This window comes from Gallus gallus, chromosome 2 (genome assembly GCF_016699485.2).
Source record: "Gallus gallus isolate bGalGal1 chromosome 2, bGalGal1.mat.broiler.GRCg7b, whole genome shotgun sequence".
NCBI lineage: Eukaryota > Metazoa > Chordata > Aves > Galliformes > Phasianidae > Gallus > Gallus gallus.
Window position 1 is genome coordinate 147,935,312 of NC_052533.1, and position 18,780 is coordinate 147,954,091.

The window sequence follows — 18,780 nt, forward strand, 5'->3', positions numbered from 1 at the left end:
TTGTGGAGTGTTTGGCCATTTCTTCCACGTGTCCTGACACGAAAGCTCCAGATTGCTCCTTTTGCCTCCAGTACTCTCCCTTGGAATGCACCACCAGTGCCAAATGGACACGTCCTCAGGAAACGGATGCAAAAAGGCAGAGTTACTGGAAGAACAGCGCATACCGCATGACATGTAAAACTATGTGACACAAGAGTAGCTCGCAGCACTAAGAGAGGACCCTTAACATTCCCCTTTGGGGTAAGCATGAGGGACTCGCCTCCAACTACACCTGGTGCCCCCCATCACAAGGCTCTGGGCCCCGGCCTTTCAGCCAGCAGCTTTCAGTCCACCATGATCTCCACCTGTCTAACCCATACTGGCTCAGCTTCTCGATGAGTATGGCATGTCCAATCATACAATTCTAGAAATATGGAGTGGTAAAGGTTGGAAGGAATCTTAACAATTATCCCTCCCGTGGGCTGATGGCCAACCACCGGGTCATGGACCAGGACCCAACCTTGAACTCCTCCAAAGATGAAGAACCCACAAGTTGACTGGGCAGCCTGTGCCAGGGCCTCACCGCTGCCTCAGTCAAGAATTTCTTCCTGACATCTAAACCAAATTTCTCCTCTTTCTGTTAAAATGTCCTGTTGCTGTCACAGCATGTAAAAAGTTGGTTCCCCTCCTGCCTGTAAGATCCCTTCAAGTACTGGAAGGGCACAGTGCGGTCTTTGTGGAGCCAACTCTTCTCCAGGATGAACAAACACAACTCCAGCAGCCTTTCTTCACAGCAGATGTGCTCCAGCCCTTTCATCTTCTCTGCGGCCCTCCTCTGGACCCATTCCACACAGCTCCCTGAGCAATCCTGGTGACACCCAGCAGGCCTCACACACTTCGGCACATCCAGTTGAACAGCCCCTCTTTCTACTTTGCTCAGTCTTCCTCAGACAAAGAGGTACTGCTTACCTCAGCAGCCACAAAGCACTCATCTCAGCTGAACGAGGGCACTCCTCAGCTATGCCCTTGACCACAGTGGCCTGGAGTGGCTCACGGCTGCATACCCATGTAGCATGTGTGCTGCTCATTTCTCTATGCAATCTCCAAATCCCTCTTGGAACTGTCATAGCCTATGCAGAGAAATAATAGCCTCAGCCACTGACACTCAACTCAGCAATGATCCCATAAGCTCTGCTTCAGCCTTCCAGAACAACACACTCCCCATCAGCTCAGGGATTGCTACCTCTCACCCAGGCCTGAGAGGACTGCGTCCTGCTCACACAGTGTCCCTCAGCCTCAATAAGCTACAATCCCCATGGATGACCTAAGCAGAAAGTACAAAAACAAGATCATAGAATCATAGAATCACAAGGTTGAAAAGGACGTACAAGATCATCAAGTCGAACCATCCTCCCATTACCATTGCTACCACAAAAGTGCAGTAACCGCATTCCCAAATAACACCTTGACAGCACAAAGGGAACGAAGAAGTCAATGCAGCGCACCCAGTGGGAAACAGAAGGGCAAAGCACATGGAAAGGGAATTGGCATATAGGTTAGCAGCAAGAAACTGTGATGCAAGTGACAAGGACTCACGGCAAACACACCTGGGAAGCCCAGACAGCCTTCCAAGGGTGCCAGGAAATGGGGTACCCACCACATAAAGCAGTCACAAACCATTGAAGTGCTATGCCACGACCTCATCCCTTGTTCTACACCTCTCCCATGCTTTAGATGCATCTTCCAACCACCCGCATGAGACACGCCTTCTTTATAAATCCAACAAAGCAATCACTCTCACTTAAAAACTGCCGACAGGGTCAAAGGATCAAATCCACCACACAAGGAAATGAAAAGGAAGTGTTGTGCGAAGGCAAACACACCCCACCTCATGACTGACCGGGATATGGCATGCGGCAGAAGCTCTCTGCACAATGCTGCCATGCGCAGAAGCTCTCTCCAAGCCCTCGGGCTCTCGCACAGCAGCATAAAAGCCGGCCCTGCGCCTCGCATCCTCACACCCTTCTCCTGACGCCTTCTCCTCTGCACTCCTCCAGGTGAGCCTGCACACCACAGCCCTTCTTTACCCAGCCCACCTGGCCCAGCTCTCCACACCCCGATGCTCCCAGCCTCAGTAACCTTCCTGCTCCCCCACTGCAACACTCCGCATAGCTCCACATCACGCCTCTCTGCAGCACTACTCTGGGTGTAGTAGGAAGCGCACAGCACCACTCCTCACACCCCAAACACCCTCCATTCATCCAACACCCTCTCTTCCAGAGACCCTCCACCCCACAGCCATGTCCTGCTACGACCTCTGCCGCCCCTGCGGACCCACCCCGCTGGCTAACAGCTGCAACGAGCCCTGTGTCAGGCAGTGCCAGGACTCCCAGGTCGTCATCCAGCCTTCCACCGTGGTGGTCACCCTGCCGGGACCCATCCTCAGCTCCTTCCCCCAGAACACCGCCGTCGGATCCTCCTCATCAGCTGCCGTGGGCAGCGAACTCAGCGCCCAGGGAGTGGCCATCTCCTCCGGCGGCTTCGGCTTCGGAGGCCTGGGCTGCTTCAACGGCTGGAGAGCCCGCTACCCCTGCTAAGGGCCTGCGCCCACACCCTCACAGCAACCTCCTGCACCCTGCAAGGCGCCTCATGCACTGAGGAGGCACCTCTGTGTCACTGATGGCACATGGGCTCACCAGCCATGGCTCCTCTTTTCAAGCAAGCAGACCATGCGCTTTGGAAACATGAGCACTGCAAACTTCTTCTTTCTTTGCAACTTAAATTCTGACTTTTCCACATGGTTATCCCCAAGTGGATCCTTCCTTTTAGTGTGTTTCTCTCAATAAAGTTCTCATGCATGCCAGCCTCAGAGTCCTCCTCTTATTTCCTTGGCCCAATGCTCTTTCCCCTTCACCCACTACAAAGACATGGCTCTAGAAACCATCGTGCCAGGTAAAAAAGAACCAAAACATCTCCTCTCGCAACCATGTCACCAAAAGAGCATTGCACACTAGCAGAGGCTCTTCTTCTACTGAGGGGCCTACTTCTACTTAGGGTGGGTCCAAGGGGGCCCCATGACCTCCCCTGTTAAGGATGATACCAACAAGGACAGTCGGGGCATCCACTGGGCTTCCAAAACATCACACAACATCTATGCTTGACCAAACAAAGTCCTGGGCATACCAAGGCCCTTCTGCCCATGCCCTCTGAAACAACCTCTCCATGGCAGCACACCCCAGCACAGTTCTCCCACAGTGACAAAAGAAACGAACAGAATCATTTACCTGTTAAAGAACTTGCAGCGACCACGCAGTACTACTCCCCTGCTCAAGCACACTCACCTACAGCTGTCAGACAACAAACACGTCCAGTCAGATTTCCAGTACCTCAAAGGATACGGACTGCACAAACTATTCCGCTGGGTAACCTGTTCCACTGCTCGTCCCCCGCACAATGGAAAAAGCTCCCTTTCTCTTCCAAGCAAGGTTCCCATTCAGTGCTGTCCACTGTCCTTTGTCCTGGTAGGGGACAGTAACGCAAAGGTGCTGGCTCCCTTTTTGTCCTTCCTGACCATCCGGGATTAATGCACAAGGATAAGAACTACCGAGAGCATCCTGGGGTCCTGGCTCAACACTGCCTGCAGTCGCAGCTTCCCCACATGCTAAGGAGGCTCCAGGCCCATCAGAACTGGCACAGCCTTGCAGTGGAATCACACCACTGTATTCCTGTCTGCCTTCACAGGGGAAAACCAAACAGAAACACCAACTCCAAGCGGCATCTTAGCAGTGCTGAACAGAAAGAAAAGAGTACATCCTCCAGAGTGATAGCGACGCTCTTCCCAATGGCCTTCTGGAGAACGGGGACCTCTTTTGCCACGAGGCTCCATTGCTGCCTCACCATCACTTTGCTCACCAACAGCAACACCAGGTCCTCCTAAGCAAAGCTCACTGCCACCCTCTCATTTCTCTTGTTCTGCACTACTGCTTCCCATTTGCTGGACTTTGTCCCTTCTGCTACTTCAGGATGTCTTTCTCTGACACATAGCCCAGCCTCCCCATCCCTCACCAAGGTGCACTCTTCACCCGAGGCATCAGCTGCTCCTTCCCATCTTCGAGCGTTTGCAAACTCACTGGGATCACTACCATCACCCAACATCTTAATGCACGTGCTGAACACTGTTGGCTTTACTACCAAGTCTTGACACAGTCGGAACACTTCACCGGACTGCGGCATTCAGCCACTTCCAAGCCCACCCAAGGTGTCCACTTTGACAGCTTCCCTGGGATCACGTCATGCGAGGAAGCCTCAATGCCTTCACTCAAGGCAAGGCAATCCACTGCCACGGCACCCATCATCCACCAGGCAGATCACTCCAGCACAGAAGAAACTGAGGTGGCTTTGTAAATCCACTGCTTTCTGGGAGGATTTCCTTCACGTCCTCCCCGGTGACTAACATCAGGTCAACCAGCCTGCAGCTTCTCACAGCTTCCTTGTTCTCTTCAAGAATGCAGGAGTGGGACGAGTCTCTAACATTCCTCAGGAATCACTCCTATTCAGCATGAACTTTCAGGGGCAACTGAGAAGGGCCTTACAAAGACATCAGACACGTCCCTCAGCATCTCTGGGAGAATTTCCTCACGTCCCGTAGTCTGAGGCACACGCAGGTGCACAGCTTCCTCATCTCACCCAGCAACAAGCAACACGCACCTGTGGGACAGCCTGCATCAAGCAGACGTGGCTGAGCAGAGGCATGCCTTGCCATCCATCCATCCGGTGCTATTCAGACATCAATACATGTTGCATAGGGACCTACACGTTGCAGCCCCAGGAAGCACCTACGCCTCCTGCACCCTTCCAAAATGGCCAAATCCTTTTCTGAGTGCCCTACGCTGAGCACAGGAAGGGCAGCGCTCCTTGACACTCAACGCAATTATCAACCCAAACACTTGGGCTCAACACACTCCCCAGTTCTTAAAGTACCACTCACCCACTGCCTCTCTGCGCACTCAGTGCCTTTCCCACATCCCACCGGGCAGCACAAATGGAACTCCGGATGGCAATGTGTCAGACCAAAGCCCAGGCTTTCATCTCCATGACCCAGGAAAAGGCGGCATACAGAGAGGACACTGGGACCTTTCTGAAAGCACGGCAGTACTCCCAGCACCAACAGTCCTGGCAGCTCTGACCCAGCCCCGCACAGACAGCGTCCTGCTCTGCCTGCCCGCCCCAGGCACACAGCAGGCAGCCTCCTTTCTCCAGGCGCACCTCTGCAGGCACCAGGGGCAGCAGCCACCCATGCAGCACTCCCAGGGAAAGGGAGAAGCTGCAGGCCGATTAGTGAGGTGGGCTGAAAGCAGGGAAGGAGGGAATGCAGTTCTAGTGGATCAAGTACAACAGGCACAGCTGAGAACCCTGCAGCAGCTGACAAAGGACGCCACGTGATGGTGTACCCACCTCACAACACAGCCACAAACCACCACGCAAAAGTGCCACGCGGTGACCTCACTCCTGATAGCCACCACTCACACTTTCAGCATGCGGAGACTCAAATACCATTCCCACTGGAACACTGCCGACAGGGTCAAAGGAACGCAACCACAAGAGAAGGAAATTATAAGGAAGCCTCGTTGGAAGACAAAAACACATCACCACATGACTGGTCAAGCATTGGCACACAAGACCTGCTCGCTGCACAATGCCATGCGCAGATGCTCTCTCCGAGCCCTCAGGCTCTCGCACAGCAGCATAAAAGCCGGCCCTGTGCCTCGCATCCTCACACCCTTCTCCTGACACCTTCTCCTCTGCGCTCCTCCAGGTAAGCCTACACCCGGCTCCCTTTCTCCCCCTGCTGCACCTGGCCCAGCTCTCCACACCCTGATGCCCCCAGACTCAGCAGCCCTACCATCTCCCCACCTCCATGCTCCCCACAGCCCCACACCATGCCTCCCCTATCCATAGGTCACCTCACAACAGAACCTCAAACCCCCAACACCCTCCGCTCACCCAACACCTTCTCTTCCAGGGACCCTCCACCCCACAGCCATGTCCTGCTACGACCTCTGCCGCCCCTGCGGACCCACCCCGCTGGCTAACAGCTGCAACGAGCCCTGTGTCAGGCAGTGCCAGGACTCCCAGGTCGTCATCCAGCCTCCCGCCGTGGTGGTCACCCTGCCGGGACCCATCCTCAGCTCCTTCCCCCAGAACACCGCCGTCGGATCCTCCTCATCAGCTGCCGTGGGCAGCGAACTCAGCGCCCAGGGAGTGGCCATCTCCTCCGGCGGCTTCGGCTTCGGAGGCCTGGGCTGCTTCAACGGCTGGAGAGCCCGCTACCCCTGCTAAGGGCCTGCGCCCACACCCTCACAGCAACCACCACCACCCTGCAAGGCGCCTCATGCACTGAGCTCTCATCTCTGTGTCACTGATGGCACATGGGCTCACCAGCCGTGGCTCCTCTTCTCACAGAACAAAACTCGCAAGCAGGGAGCAGCGTCACACCACGCTGTCTGGAAACATCAGCACTGCAGATTAGTCCTTTCTTTGCACCTTAAGTTGTGCCCTTTATACCTCGCCATCTCCAAGCGGATCCTTCCTGTTCACGAATTTTCCTCAATAAAGATCTCATGCATGCCAGCCTCAGAGTCCTCCTCTTACTTTCTTGGCCCAATGCCCTTTTCACTTCACCCGCTACAACGACATGGCTCTAGAAATAAGCATCTCGGGTCCAAAGGGACCCAGGACCTCCTCTCAGTACCTTGGCACCAACAAGAGCTCTGGTGGCTAGCAGACGGCCTTCATCTCATCACATATTATCCACACTTGTACAAAGAAAGTCAAATAGCACAATTGCACTGCTCAAGCCCAGTCAGGAAGAGCAGGATGTCCACAATCGGATCCAGTCATAGAATCATAGAATCACAGAATCACCAAGGTTGGAAAAGACCCACAGGATCACCCAGTCCAACCATCCACACATCACCAATAGTTCTCATTAAGCCATGGCTCTCAACACAAACGTTCCTTGAACACCTCCAGGTTCGGTGACTCCACCACCTCTCTGAGCAGCCCATTCCAGTGCCTGACCACCCTTTCAGAGAAGTAGTATTTCCTAACGTCCAGCCTGAACCTTCCCTGGTGCAGCTTGAAGCCATTCCCTCTAGTCCTATCACTAGTCACACGAGAGAAGAGGCTGACCCGCAGCTCACTACAACCTCCCTTCAGGTAGTTATAGAGAGCAATAATGTCTCCCCTGAACCTCCACTTCTCCAGACTGAACAATCCCAGCTCCTTCAGCCGCTCCTCATAAGGCCTGTGCTCCAGACCCCTCACCAGCTTTGTTGCCCTTCTCTGAACACCCTCCAGAGCCTCGATGTCTTTCTTGCAGTGAGGGGCCCAAAACTGGACACAGCACTCGAGGTGCGGCCACACCAAAGTGGACTACCGAGGGATGATCGCTTCCCTGCTCCCGCTGGCAACACTAATTCTGATACACGCCAGGATGCCTTCTTGGTTATATGGGCACACTGATGGCTCGTGTTCAGTCAAGCATCAACCAATACCCCGAGGTCCGTTTCCTCTACTCAGTCTTCCAGCCACTCTGCCCCAGGCCTGTAGCATTGCCTGGGGGTGTTGTGGCCAAAGTGCAGGACCCGGCACTTGGTCTTGTTGAACCTCATCCCATTGGCCTCAGCCCAGCTATCTTGGACCGCTGAAGGCAAAGCTGAACACAGTAGTTGAGGTGAGGCCACAGCAGCACAGAGCACAGTGAAACAAGGCCACTGGCAGTTCTCATCTTGATGCACCCCAGGGTATGATCAGTCCTATTGGCTGCCAGGGCACATGGCTGACTCAGATTCAACTTGACATCATCCAGAACCTCCTGATCTCCTTCTGTTGGGCTGCTCTTAATTCTCTCATCCCCAAATACCCACATATCTCTCAGGTATCCCCATTTCAGGCGCAGAATCAAGCTCTTGCTCTCGTTCAACTTCATGCCATTGGTGATGGCCCAGCCCTCTGGGCTCTCAAGAGCTCTCCCAACGCCTCCGTACTACTGAGAGTCAGCTGCTCATCCCTAATTACTGCCATCCACAAACTTCTTGCTTGGTACGCATTCAAGTCCTGCATCCAGATCATTTAGTACAACATGAAAGAGAGCAGATGCAAACATGGAGCTCTGGGGAGTCTGACACCTGACTGGCCACCTGCCTGATGCAACCATAACAAGTAACAGTCTTTGACTTGGGCTTGGCAGCCACCAGATCACTCAACATATCATGTATTTGCCTGGATATATGTTGGAGAATTTCTCCAGAAGAATTTGGAGAAAAACACTATGAATATCATTGCTAAAGGTCATAGAAAAGACACCTATTGGGGTCCCTTGGTGAACAACATGGGTATGCATCTCAGAAAAGGAAGTGCCATTATTTCTGAACAAGCATACCTAGAATGCTCAGACCAGGCTTCCATGGATATTTGGAATTGGGAACTCCGCTAACAACAAAAACATAAAGCATACTACCCAAGTGCCAAGCGATGACCTCACTGACAACACAGCTCCCATTCAGTGTTTTGGCCACTTCTTTGGCGTGCCATGACACGAACGTGCAAGATCACTCCTTTGGCCTCCAATACTCTCACTTGAAAGGTGCCGCCAGTGCCAAAAGGACACGTCCTCATGAGAAGGACATGAAAAGGCGGAGTTGCTGGAAGGAGAACACACATCAAATGACTGGCAACACTACGTCATGCAAGAGCTGCACCTGCACAATGCTGCCATGCGCAGAGGCTCACTCCAAGCCCTCAGGCACTCACACAGCAGCATAAAAGCCAGTCCTGTGCCTCACTCCCTCACACCCTTCTCCTGACACCTTCTCCTGTGCACTCCTCCAGGTGAGCCTGCACTCTGTTGCTTTTCTTCCTATATCCCAGCTGGCCCAGCTCTCCACAACCCTCTGCCCTCAGACTCTGCTGCCTTCCCACCATCTCCCCACCGCCACACTCCTTACACTCCACACCATGCCTCCTTGCTCCATGGGTCACCTCAGCACAGCTCCTCACTCTCCCAACACCCTCTGCTCACCCAACACCTTCTCTTCCAGGGACCCTCCACCCCACAGCCATGTCCTGCTACGACCTCTGCCGCCCCTGCGGACCCACCCCGCTGGCTAACAGCTGCAACGAGCCCTGTGTCAGGCAGTGCCAGGACTCCCAGGTCGTCATCCAGCCTTCCACCGTGGTGGTCACCCTGCCGGGACCCATCCTCAGCTCCTTCCCCCAGAACACCGCCGTCGGATCCTCCTCATCAGCTGCCGTGGGCAGCGAACTCAGCGCCCAGGGAGTGGCCATCTCCTCCGGCGGCTTCGGCTTCGGAGGCCTGGGCTGCTTCAACGGCTGGAGAGCCCGCTACCCCTGCTAAGGGCCTGCGCCCACACCCTCACAGCAACCACCACCACCCTGCAAGGCGCCTCATGCACTGAGGAGGCACCTCTGTGTCACTGATGGCACATGGGCTCACCAGCCATGGCTCCTCTTTTCAAGCAAGCAGACCATGCGCCTTGGAAACGAGCACTGCAAACTTTCTTCTTTCTTTGCAACTTAAATTCTGACTTTTCCACTTGGTTATCCCCAAGTGGATCCTTCCTTTTAGTGTGTTTCTCTCAATAAAGTTCTCATGCATGCCAGCCTCAGAGTCCTCCTCTTATTTCCTTGGCCCAATGCTCTTTCCCCTTCACCCACTACAACGACATGGCTCTAGAAACCATCGTGCCAGGTCAAGAAGAACCAAAACATCTCCTCTCGCAACCATGTCACCAAAAGAGCATTGCACACTAGCAGAGGCTCTTCTTCTACTGAGGGGCCTACTTCTACATAGGGTGGGTCCAAAGGGGCCCCATGACCTCCCCTGTCAAGGATGATACCAACAAGAACAGTCGGGGCATCCACTGGGCTTCCAGCACATCACACAACATCTATGCTAGACCAAACAAAGTCCTGGGCATACCAAGGCCCTTCTGCCCATGCCCTCTGAAACAACCTCTCCATGGCAGCACATCTGAGCAGGATTCTCCAAGAGTGACCAAAAACAAAAAACAAAACAAAACAAAACAACAACAAAAACCCACACTCACAGAATCATTTACCTGTTAAAGAACTGGCAGTGACCATGCAGTACTACTCCCCTGCTCAAGCACACTCACCTACAGCTGTCAGACAACGAACACGTCCAGTCAGATTTTCAGTACCTCAAAGGATACGGACTGCACAAACTATTCCGCTGGGTAACCTGTTCCACTGCTCGTCCCCCTCACAATGGAAAAAGCTCCCTTTCTCTTCCAAGCAAGGTTCCCATTCAGTGCTGTCCACTGTCCTTTGTCCTGGTAGGGGACAGTAACACAAAGGTGCTGGCTCCCTTTTTGTCCTTCCTGAACATCCGGGATTAATACACAAGGATAAGAACTACCGAGAGCATCCTGGGGTCCTGGCTCAACACTGCCTGCACTCTCAGCTTCTCCACATGCTAAGGAGGCTCCAGGCCCATCAGAACTGGCGCAGCCTTGCAGCGGAATCACACCACTGTATTCCTGTCTGTCTTCACAGGGGAAAACCAAACAGAAACACCAACTCCAAGCGGCATCTTAGCAGTGCTGAACAGAAAGAAAAGAGTACATCCTCCAGAGTGATAGCGATGCTCTTCCCAATGGCCTTCTGGAGAACGGGGACCTCTTTTGCCACGAGGCTCCATTGCTGCCTCACCATCACTTTGCTCACCAACAGCAACACCAGGTCCTCCTCAGCAAAGCTGGCTGCCACCCTCTCATTTCTACTGTTCTGCACTACTGCTTCCCATTTGCTGGACTTCACTTTGCCCCTTCTGCTACTTCAGGATGTCTTTCTCTGACACATAGCCCAGCCTCCCCATCCCTCACAAAAATGCACTATTCACCCGAGGCATCCGCTGCTCCTTCCCATCTTCGAGCATTTGCAAACTCACTGGGATCACTACCATCACCCAGGTTTTTAATCCTGATGTTGAACAGCGCTGGCCTCAGTACCAAGTCTTGTCACAACAGGAATGTGTGCAAATCAGAACATTCCACTGGACCGTTGCATTCAGCCACTTTTAAGACCACCTCAGCATCCACTTTGACGGCTTCTCTGGGATCACGTCATGCGAGGAAGCCTCAGTGCCTTTACCAAAGGCTAGACAGACAACTGCCCCAGCTCCTCCTCATCCGCCAAGCGGATCACTTCAGTTGAGAAGAAACTGAGGAGGCTTTGTACAACCACTGATTTCGGGGAGGAGTTGCTTCACCTCCTCCACGGTGTCTAACCTCAGGTCGACCAGCCTGCAGTTTCTCACAGCTTCCGACTTCATTTCTTGAATACAGGGCTGGGATGAGTCTCCAACATTCTTCACAAAGCACCTCCATCATGAACTTTCGGGGTCAGCAGAAAAGGGCCTTACAAAGACATCAGACGTGCCCCTCAGCAGTTGTGGGAGAAACTCATCAGGTCCTGTAGAATTCCTCACACCCACTTGCACAGCCTACTCATCCTACCCAGCAACCACCACCTGCGGGACAGCCTGCATCAAGTCACCTTCGCTGAGCAGAGGTGTGACTTCTCTTCAGTCCACCCTATGGTATTCCGACGTCACCACAGGAACATATGTGTTGCAACCCCAGGAATCATGCACACCTTCAGCACCACTGTGAAACATCCAAATGCTTTGCCAAGCACCAAACATTGAGCACAAAAATCACAGGGCTCCTTGAACCTCAACTCAATTAAAAGCAATCAAACACTATGGCTCAACACACTTCCCATTTCTTAACGTACCTCTCACCCTCTCCCTCTCTTCGGTCTCAGCGCCTTTCCCATATCACACCGGGCAGTCCAAAAATGGCACTGTGTCAGACGAAAGCCCAGGCTTTCATTTGAGGACCCCAGATAAGGGAGGCATACAGAGAGGACACTGGGACCTTGCTGGGAGCACGGCAGTACTCCCAGCACCAACAGTCCTGGCAGCTCTGACACAGCCCCACAGGGACAGCATTCGGCTCTGGCAAACAGCCCTCCTCAGCCTGCACGGACTGCCCGCCCCAGGCACACAGCAGGCAGCCTCCTTTCTCCAGGTGCACCTCTGCAGGCACCAGGGGCAGCAGCCACCCATGCAGCACTCCCAGGGAAAGGGAGAAGCTGCAGGCCGATTAGTGAGGTGGGCTGAAAGCAGGGAAGGAGGGAATGCAATTCAAGTGGCACCAAGCGCAACAAGCACAGAAGCCTGCAGCAGCCTTCCGAGGATGCCATGGTGTACCCACCTCACAACACAGCCACAAACCACCACGCACAAGTGCCACGTGATGACCACACTCCTGATAGCCACCACTCACACTTTCAGCGTGCTCAGATACCATTCCCACAGGAACACTGCCGACAGGGTCAAAGGAACACAACCACAAGAGAAGGAAATGAAAAGGAAGCATTGTGGGAAGACAAAAACAGCTCCTGTCATCACGGGTCAAGCTTTGGCATGCATGAGCAGCTCACTCCACACAATGCTGCCATGCGCAGAGGCTCTCTCCACGCCCTCAGGCACTCACACAGCAGCATAAAAGCCCGTCCTGCGCCTCACTCCCTCACACCCTTCTCCAGACGTCTCACTCCTCCAGGTGAGCCTGCACCCTGTTGCTTTTCTTCCCCTACCCCACCTGGCCCAGCTCTCCACAACCCTCTGCCCTCAGACTCGGCACCCTTTCCAGCATCACTCCACCACCACACTCCCCACACCCTACACCATGCCTCCCTGCTCCCTGGCCCACCCCAGCACAGCTCCTCTCTCTCCCAACACCCTCTGCTCACTCAACACCTTCTCTTCCAGAGACCCTCCACCCCACAGCCATGTCCTGCTCCGACCTCTGCCGCCCCTGCGGACCCACCCCGCTGGCTAACAGCTGCAACGAGCCCTGTGTCAGGCAGTGCCAGGACTCCCAGGTCGTCATCCAGCCTTCCACCGTGGTGGTCACCCTGCCGGGACCCATCCTCAGCTCCTTCCCCCAGAACACCGCCGTCGGATCCTCCTCATCAGCTGCCGTGGGCAGCGAACTCAGCGCCCAGGGAGTGGCCATCTCCTCCGGCGGCTTCGGCTTCGGAGGCCTGGGCTGCTTCAACGGCTGGAGAGCCCGCTACCCCTGCTAAGGGCCTGCGCCCACACCCTCACAGCAACCTCCTGCACCCTGCAAGGCGCCTCATGCACTGAGCTCTCATCTCTGTGTCACTGATGGCACATGGGCTCACCAGCCATGGCTCCTCTTCTCACACAACAAAACTCGCAAGCAGGGAGCAGCGTCACACCACGCTGTCTGCAAACATCAGCACTGCAGATTTCTCCTTTCTTTGCACCTTAAGTTGTGCCCTTTATACCTCGCCATCTCCAAGCGGATCCTTCCTGTTCACGAATTTTCCTCAATAAAGATCTCATGCATGCCAGCCTCAGACTCCTCCTCTTACTTTCTTGGCCCAATGCCCTTTTCACTTCACCCGCTACAACGACATGGCTCTAGAAATAAGCATCTCGGGTCCAAAGGGACCCAGGACCTCCTCTCAGTACCTTGGCACCAACAAGAGCTCTGGTGGCTAGCAGACGGCCTTCATCTCATCACATATTATCCACACTTGTACAAAGAAAGTCAAATAGCACAATTGCACTGCTCAAGCCCAGTCAGGAAGAGCAGGATGTCCACAATCGGATCCAGTCATAGAATCATAGAATCACAGGATCACCAAGGTTGGAAAAGACCCACAGGATCACCCAGTCCAACCATCCACACATCACCAATAGTTCTCATTAAGCCATGGCTCTCAACACAAACGTTCCTTGAACACCTCCAGGTTCGGTGACTCCACCACCTCTCTGGGCAGCCCATTCCAGTGCCTGACCACCCTTTCAGAGAAGTAGTATTTCCTAACGTCCAGCCTGAACCTTCCCTGCCGCAGCTTGAAGCCATTCCCTCTAGTCCTATCACTGTCACACGAGAGAAGAGGCTGACCCCCAGCTCACTACAACCTCCCTTCAGGTAGTTACAGAGAGCAATAAGGTCTCCCCTGAGCCTCCTCTCCTCCAGACTGAACAATCCCAGCTCCTTCAGCCGCTCCTCATAAGGCCTGTGCTCCAGACCCCTCACCAGCTTTGTTGCCCTTCTCTGAACACCCTCCAGAGCCTCGATGTCTTTCTTGCAGTGAGGGGCCCAAAACTGGACACAGCACTCGAGGTGCGGCCACACCAGGATGGAGTACAGAGGGATGATCACTTCCCTGCTCCCGCTGGCAACACTAATTCTGATACACGCCAGGATGCCTTCTTTTTTATATGGACAGACAGCTGGCTCGTGTTCAGTTGGGCATCAACCAATACCCCCAGGTCTGTTTCCGCTATACTCTCTTCCAGCAACTCTGCCCCAGGCCTGTAGCATTGCCTGGGGGTGTTGTGGCCAAAGTGCGGGACCCGGCACTTGCTCTTGTTGAACCTCATCCCATTGGCCTCAGCCCAGCTATCCAGCCGGTGGAGACTACTAAGTAGGGCCTTTTTTCCCCTTCATTTGCACCACTGAAGCCAAAGCTGAACACAGTAGTTGAGGTGAGGCCACAGCAGCACAGAGCACAGTGGGACAACCCTACCCTCTCCCACTGGCAGTTCTCATCTTGATGCACCCCAGGGTATGGTCAGTCCTATTGGCTGCCAGGGCACACGGCTGACATAGATTCAACTTGACATCAAACAGAACCTCCTGATCTCCTTCTGTGGGGCTGCTCTTAAGTCTCTCATCCCCAAATACCCACATATCTCTCAGGTATCCCCATTCCAGGCGCAGAATCAAGCTCTTGCTCTCGTTCAACTTCATGCCATTGGTGATGGCTCAGCCCTCTGGGCTCTCAAGAACTCTCCCAACGCCTCCCTACTACTGAGAGTCAGGTGCTCACCCCTATTAAGTGTAATCCAGAAACTTCTTGCTTGGTATGCATTTGTGTCCTGCATCCAGATCATTTAGTACAATGTGAAAGAGAGCAGATCCAAAAATGGAGCTCTGGGCAATCCCACCCCTGACTGGCCACCTGCCTGATGCAACCATAAAAAGTAACAGTCTTTGGCTTGGGCTTGAGAGCCACCAGATCACTCAACATATCATGTATTTGCCTGGAAATATGCTAGAGAGTTGTTCCAGAAGAATTTGCAGAAAAACACTGTGAATAACATTGCTAAAGATCATAGAAATGACACCTATTGGGTTCCCTTGGTGAACAACATTGGTATGCATCTCAGGAAACGAAGTGCCATAATTTCTGAACAAGCATACCTAGAATGCCCAGACCAGGCTTCCATGGATATTTGGAATTGGGAAATCCTCTAACAACAAAGACACAAAGCATAGTGCACAAGAGTCAAGTGATGACCTCACTGACAGCACGGCTCCCATTCCGTGTTTTGGCCACTTCTTCGGCGTGCCATGACACGAACGTGAAAGATCACTCCTTTGACCTCCAATATCCTGCTATATCCAATATACATAAGAAAGACATCGAGGCCCTGGAGCGTGTCCAGAGGAGGGCAACAAAGCTGCTGAGGGGTCTGGAGCACAGGCCTTATGAGGAGCGGCTGAAGGAGCTGGGATTGTTCAGTCTGGAGAAGAGAACGCTCAGGGGAGACCTTATTGCTCTCTATAACTACCTGAAGGGAGGCTGTAGTGAGCTGGGGGTCAGCCTCTTCTCTCGTGTGACAGTGATAGGACTAGAGGGAATGGCTTCAAGCTGCACCAGGGAAGGTTCAGGCTGGACGTTAGGAAATACTACTTCTCTGAAAGGGTGGTCAGGCACTAGAATGGGCTGCCCAGAGAGGTGGTGGAGTCACCTTGCCTGGCGGCGTTCAAAGAGTGTTTGGATGTTGTGTTGAGGGACATGGTTTAGCGAGAACCACTGGTGAAGGGCAAATGGTTGGACTGGATGATCCTGTGGGTCTTCTCACACATTAGTGATTCTATGATTCTATGATCCTCACTTGAAAGGTGCTGCCACTGCCAAAAGGACACGTCCTCACGAGAAGGGCATGAAAAGGCAGCGTTGCTGGAAGGAGAACACACATCAAATGACTGGCAACACTACGTCATGCAAGAGCTGCACCTGCACAATGCTGCCATGCGCAGAGGCTCTCTCCACGCCCTCAGGCACTCACACAGCAGCATAAAAGCAGCCCTGTGCCTCGCATCCTCACACCCTTCTCCGGACGTCTCACTCCTCCAGGTGAGCCTGCACTCTGTTGCTTTTCTTCCTATATCCCACCTGGCCCAGCTCTCCACAACCCTCTGCCCTCACACTCTGCTGCCTTCCCACCATCTCCCCACCGCCACACTCCCCACACCCCACACCACGCCTTCCCACTCCCTGGCCCACCCCAGCACAGCTCTTCTCTCTCCCAACACCGTCTGCTCACCCAACAACCTCTCTTCCAGGGACCCTCCACCCCACAGCCATGTCCTGCTCCAACCTCTGCCGCCCCTGCGGACCCACCCCGCTGGCTAACAGCTGCAACGAGCCCTGTGTCAGGCAGTGCCAGGACTCCCAGGTCGTCATCCAGCCTTCCACCGTGGTGGTCACCCTGCCGGGACCCATCCTCAGCTCCTTCCCCCAGAACACCGCCGTCGGATCCTCCTCATCAGCTGCCGTGGGCAGCGAACTCAGCGCCCAGGGAGTGGCCATCTCCTCCGGCGGCTTCGGCTTCGGAGGCCTGGGCTGCTTCAACGGCTGGAGAGCCCGCTACCCCTGCTAAGGGCCTGCGCCCACACCCTCACAGCAACCACCACCACCCTGCAAGGCGCCTCATGCACTGAGCTCTCATCTCCGTGTCACTGATGGCAAACGGGCTCACCAGCCATGGCTCCTCTTTTCTTGGCACAAAAGAAGCCTGCAGGGTTCCAGGTCAACTCATTCTGCCTAAAAAAACGACCACAGTAACATTCTTCTGTCGTTGCACCTTAAGTTCTGGCCTGTCCACTTGGTGATCCCCAAGTGCATCCTGACTTTAAGCGTGTTTTCCTCAATAAAGATCTCATGCATGTCACCCACAGAGTCCTCCTCTTCCTTCCTTCACCACTACACTGCGCTTCCCACTTCTCCCACTATAAAGACATGGCTCTAGAAACCATCCTGTCTGGTACAAAAGGGTCCCGAGACCTCCTCTTGCAACCATGTCAGCAACAAGTGCATTGGTGTCTTGCAGACGGTCTTCATCTCATCATAAATGATCTACACCTACCCAAAGACTGGGGCACACTGAGGCTCTTCTCATACAGCATCACAGAGCTCGCTAGACCAGCACCACGCGTGAGAGGACAGCATCCTGCTCTCACAAACAGCCCTCCCCTGCCTTCCTGGACAGCTGCAAGGAGGGCCCCAGGCAGGCACGGCACAAAACAGGCAGCCTCCTTGCTCCCACCTACAACATTCCAACATCAAGGGGCATCCAGCCAGCCATGTAGCACACCCAGAAGGAGAGACAAGAGCGAAAGGCTGGCTAACGAGGTGCAATGAGCTCAGGGAGGGAACAAATGCAGTGCAATCAGAGAATACCCAAGGATGTTGGAAGGGACCCACAGCGATAACTGAGTCCAACTCATGCCTCCACACTGCACTCCTTCAAAATTAAAAGGTAGATCTGAAAGCATTGTCCAAATGCTTCTTGAACTCCGGCAGCCTTAGTGCTTGTGCACTGCCCTGGGAAGCCTGTCCCATGCTCACTACCCACTGGTGCAGAACTTTTCCCTAACCCCCCACTTGACCCTACACTCACACAGCTCCATGCTATTCCCACAGGAGCTGTTCCTGTCACCAGACAGCAGAGCTGCCCTTCCTCTCCCCTGTGTGGAGATGCAGGCGGGCATGAGGGATGCCCTCAGTCTCTGCTTGGCAGAACAATCCAAGGAAGTTCAGTTCCTTCATAGCTTCCATCTTCTTTGTATCCCTCCTTAGGACACTAGACAATACTTTTATGTCCTTCTTGCACCGTTGATGTCAAAAGTAAAAACAAGACTTGAGGTGAAGCTGGACAGAGAAGAGTGGGACAATCCCTTCCCTATTCTGCTAGCAGCGCTGGGCCCGATGTACACCAGGGAATGGGCCAGGGCACGTTGCTGACTCAGATTCAACCTGACATCAACCAGAAAGTCCAGATCTCTTTTTGAGGAGCTGATTTGCAGTCTCTTCTCTCCAGATCCTCTTCTGTCCAGGGGATTCTGCAATCAGGTGCAGAATCCAGCATATCCTCTTGTCCAACTTCATGCCGTTGCTGATGGCCCAGCCCTCTGGTCTCTCAAGAGCTCTGTTAAGGCCTCCCTATCCCTTGAGACTCAACTGCTCCTCCGTATTTATCATCTACAGACTTTTTAATTTGTACACATTTGAGTCCTGCATTCAGATCATTTATCAAAACATGGAAGAGAACAGTCCCAAAATCCAGCTCAGAGAAATCCAACACCTGACCGGCCACCAGCCTGATGTAACCACACCTAATGAGTACTGTTGATATGGACATCCGAGGCACCCATTCACTCAACATATTATATCTTGGTCTATAACTGTGCTAGAGAGTTTCTACACACGGATACGGTGAAAAACACTATGAATAACTTTGCTGAAGATTATAGAAATTACACCTATTAAGTTCCCTTGGTGAACAACATGGGTATTCGTCTCAGAAAAGGAAGTGCCCTCATTTCAAAACAAGAATACCTCGAATGCCCAGACCAGGCT

At 53.6% G+C, this 18,780-nt stretch overlaps 4 protein-coding genes and 1 long non-coding RNA gene across 10 annotated transcripts; 4 read left to right on the top strand and 1 right to left on the bottom strand.

Moving 5' to 3' along the window:
* Window positions 1-1,989: 1,989 nt before the first annotated feature.
* On the top strand, window positions 1,990-6,609 carry LOC107052810 (feather keratin 1-like). Of its 2 annotated transcripts, none has more exons than XM_040696118.2 (2): window positions 1,990-2,036; window positions 2,260-2,603. In XM_040696118.2, the coding sequence occupies exon 2, from the start codon at window positions 2,280-2,282 to the stop codon at window positions 2,574-2,576; it is 297 nt and encodes a 98-aa protein (XP_040552052.1). In that variant the 5' UTR covers window positions 1,990-2,036; window positions 2,260-2,279; the 3' UTR covers window positions 2,577-2,603. The 2 variants fall into 2 exon arrangements, with proteins under 2 accessions (XP_040552052.1, XP_040552053.1); XM_040696119.1 differs by lacking the exon at window positions 1,990-2,036 and adding an exon at window positions 6,364-6,609 and having other exon boundaries at window positions 2,260-2,621.
* LOC121113103 (feather keratin 1-like) lies at window positions 2,002-6,609 on the top strand. Its single transcript, XM_040696120.1, has 2 exons — window positions 2,002-2,036; window positions 6,002-6,609. The coding sequence occupies exon 2, from the start codon at window positions 6,022-6,024 to the stop codon at window positions 6,316-6,318; it is 297 nt and encodes a 98-aa protein (XP_040552054.1). The 5' UTR covers window positions 2,002-2,036; window positions 6,002-6,021; the 3' UTR covers window positions 6,319-6,609.
* LOC121113104 lies at window positions 2,520-12,253 on the bottom strand. Its single transcript, XR_005857757.1, has 2 exons — window positions 10,016-12,253; window positions 2,520-3,195 (listed from the first exon to the last, which is right to left on the bottom strand). It is a non-coding gene; the product is annotated as an uncharacterized LOC121113104 (long non-coding RNA).
* On the top strand, window positions 5,703-16,828 carry LOC107052814 (feather keratin 1-like). 5 transcript variants are annotated; one of them, XM_040696112.2, is made up of 3 exons: window positions 8,700-8,766; window positions 12,558-12,653; window positions 16,485-16,828. In XM_040696112.2, exons 1-3 carry the CDS (start codon window positions 8,727-8,729, stop codon window positions 16,799-16,801), a joined length of 453 nt encoding a protein of 150 aa, XP_040552046.1. In that variant the 5' UTR covers window positions 8,700-8,726; the 3' UTR covers window positions 16,802-16,828. The 5 variants fall into 5 exon arrangements, with proteins under 5 accessions (XP_040552047.1, XP_040552046.1, XP_040552045.1 ...); XM_040696111.2 differs by lacking the exon at window positions 16,485-16,828 and adding an exon at window positions 12,863-13,206; XM_040696113.2 differs by lacking the exons at window positions 8,700-8,766; window positions 12,558-12,653; window positions 16,485-16,828 and adding exons at window positions 5,703-5,794; window positions 12,863-13,206.
* Window positions 8,741-9,662, top strand: LOC107052804 (feather keratin 1-like). Its single transcript, XM_040696125.1, has 2 exons — window positions 8,741-8,871; window positions 9,081-9,662. Exon 2 carries the CDS (start codon window positions 9,101-9,103, stop codon window positions 9,395-9,397), a length of 297 nt encoding a protein of 98 aa, XP_040552059.1. The 5' UTR covers window positions 8,741-8,871; window positions 9,081-9,100; the 3' UTR covers window positions 9,398-9,662.
* Window positions 16,829-18,780: the final 1,952 nt, after the last annotated feature.

Coding starts and splice junctions, on each gene's coding strand:
- LOC107052810 (XM_040696118.2), top strand. CDS start 2,280: ATGTCCTGCTACGACCTCTGCCGCCCCTGCGGACCCACCCCGCTGGCT.
- LOC121113103 (XM_040696120.1), top strand. CDS start 6,022: ATGTCCTGCTACGACCTCTGCCGCCCCTGCGGACCCACCCCGCTGGCT.
- LOC107052814 (XM_040696112.2), top strand. CDS start 8,727: ATGCAAGAGCTGCACCTGCACAATGCTGCCATGCGCAGAG. Junction 8,767..12,557: donor CAATGCTGCCATGCGCAGAG/GCTCACTCCAAG, acceptor CCATGCGCAGAG/GCTCTCTCCACGCCCTCAGG. Junction 12,654..16,484: donor CAGACGTCTCACTCCTCCAG/GTGAGCCTGCAC, acceptor CCTCTCTTCCAG/GGACCCTCCACCCCACAGCC.
- LOC107052804 (XM_040696125.1), top strand. CDS start 9,101: ATGTCCTGCTACGACCTCTGCCGCCCCTGCGGACCCACCCCGCTGGCT.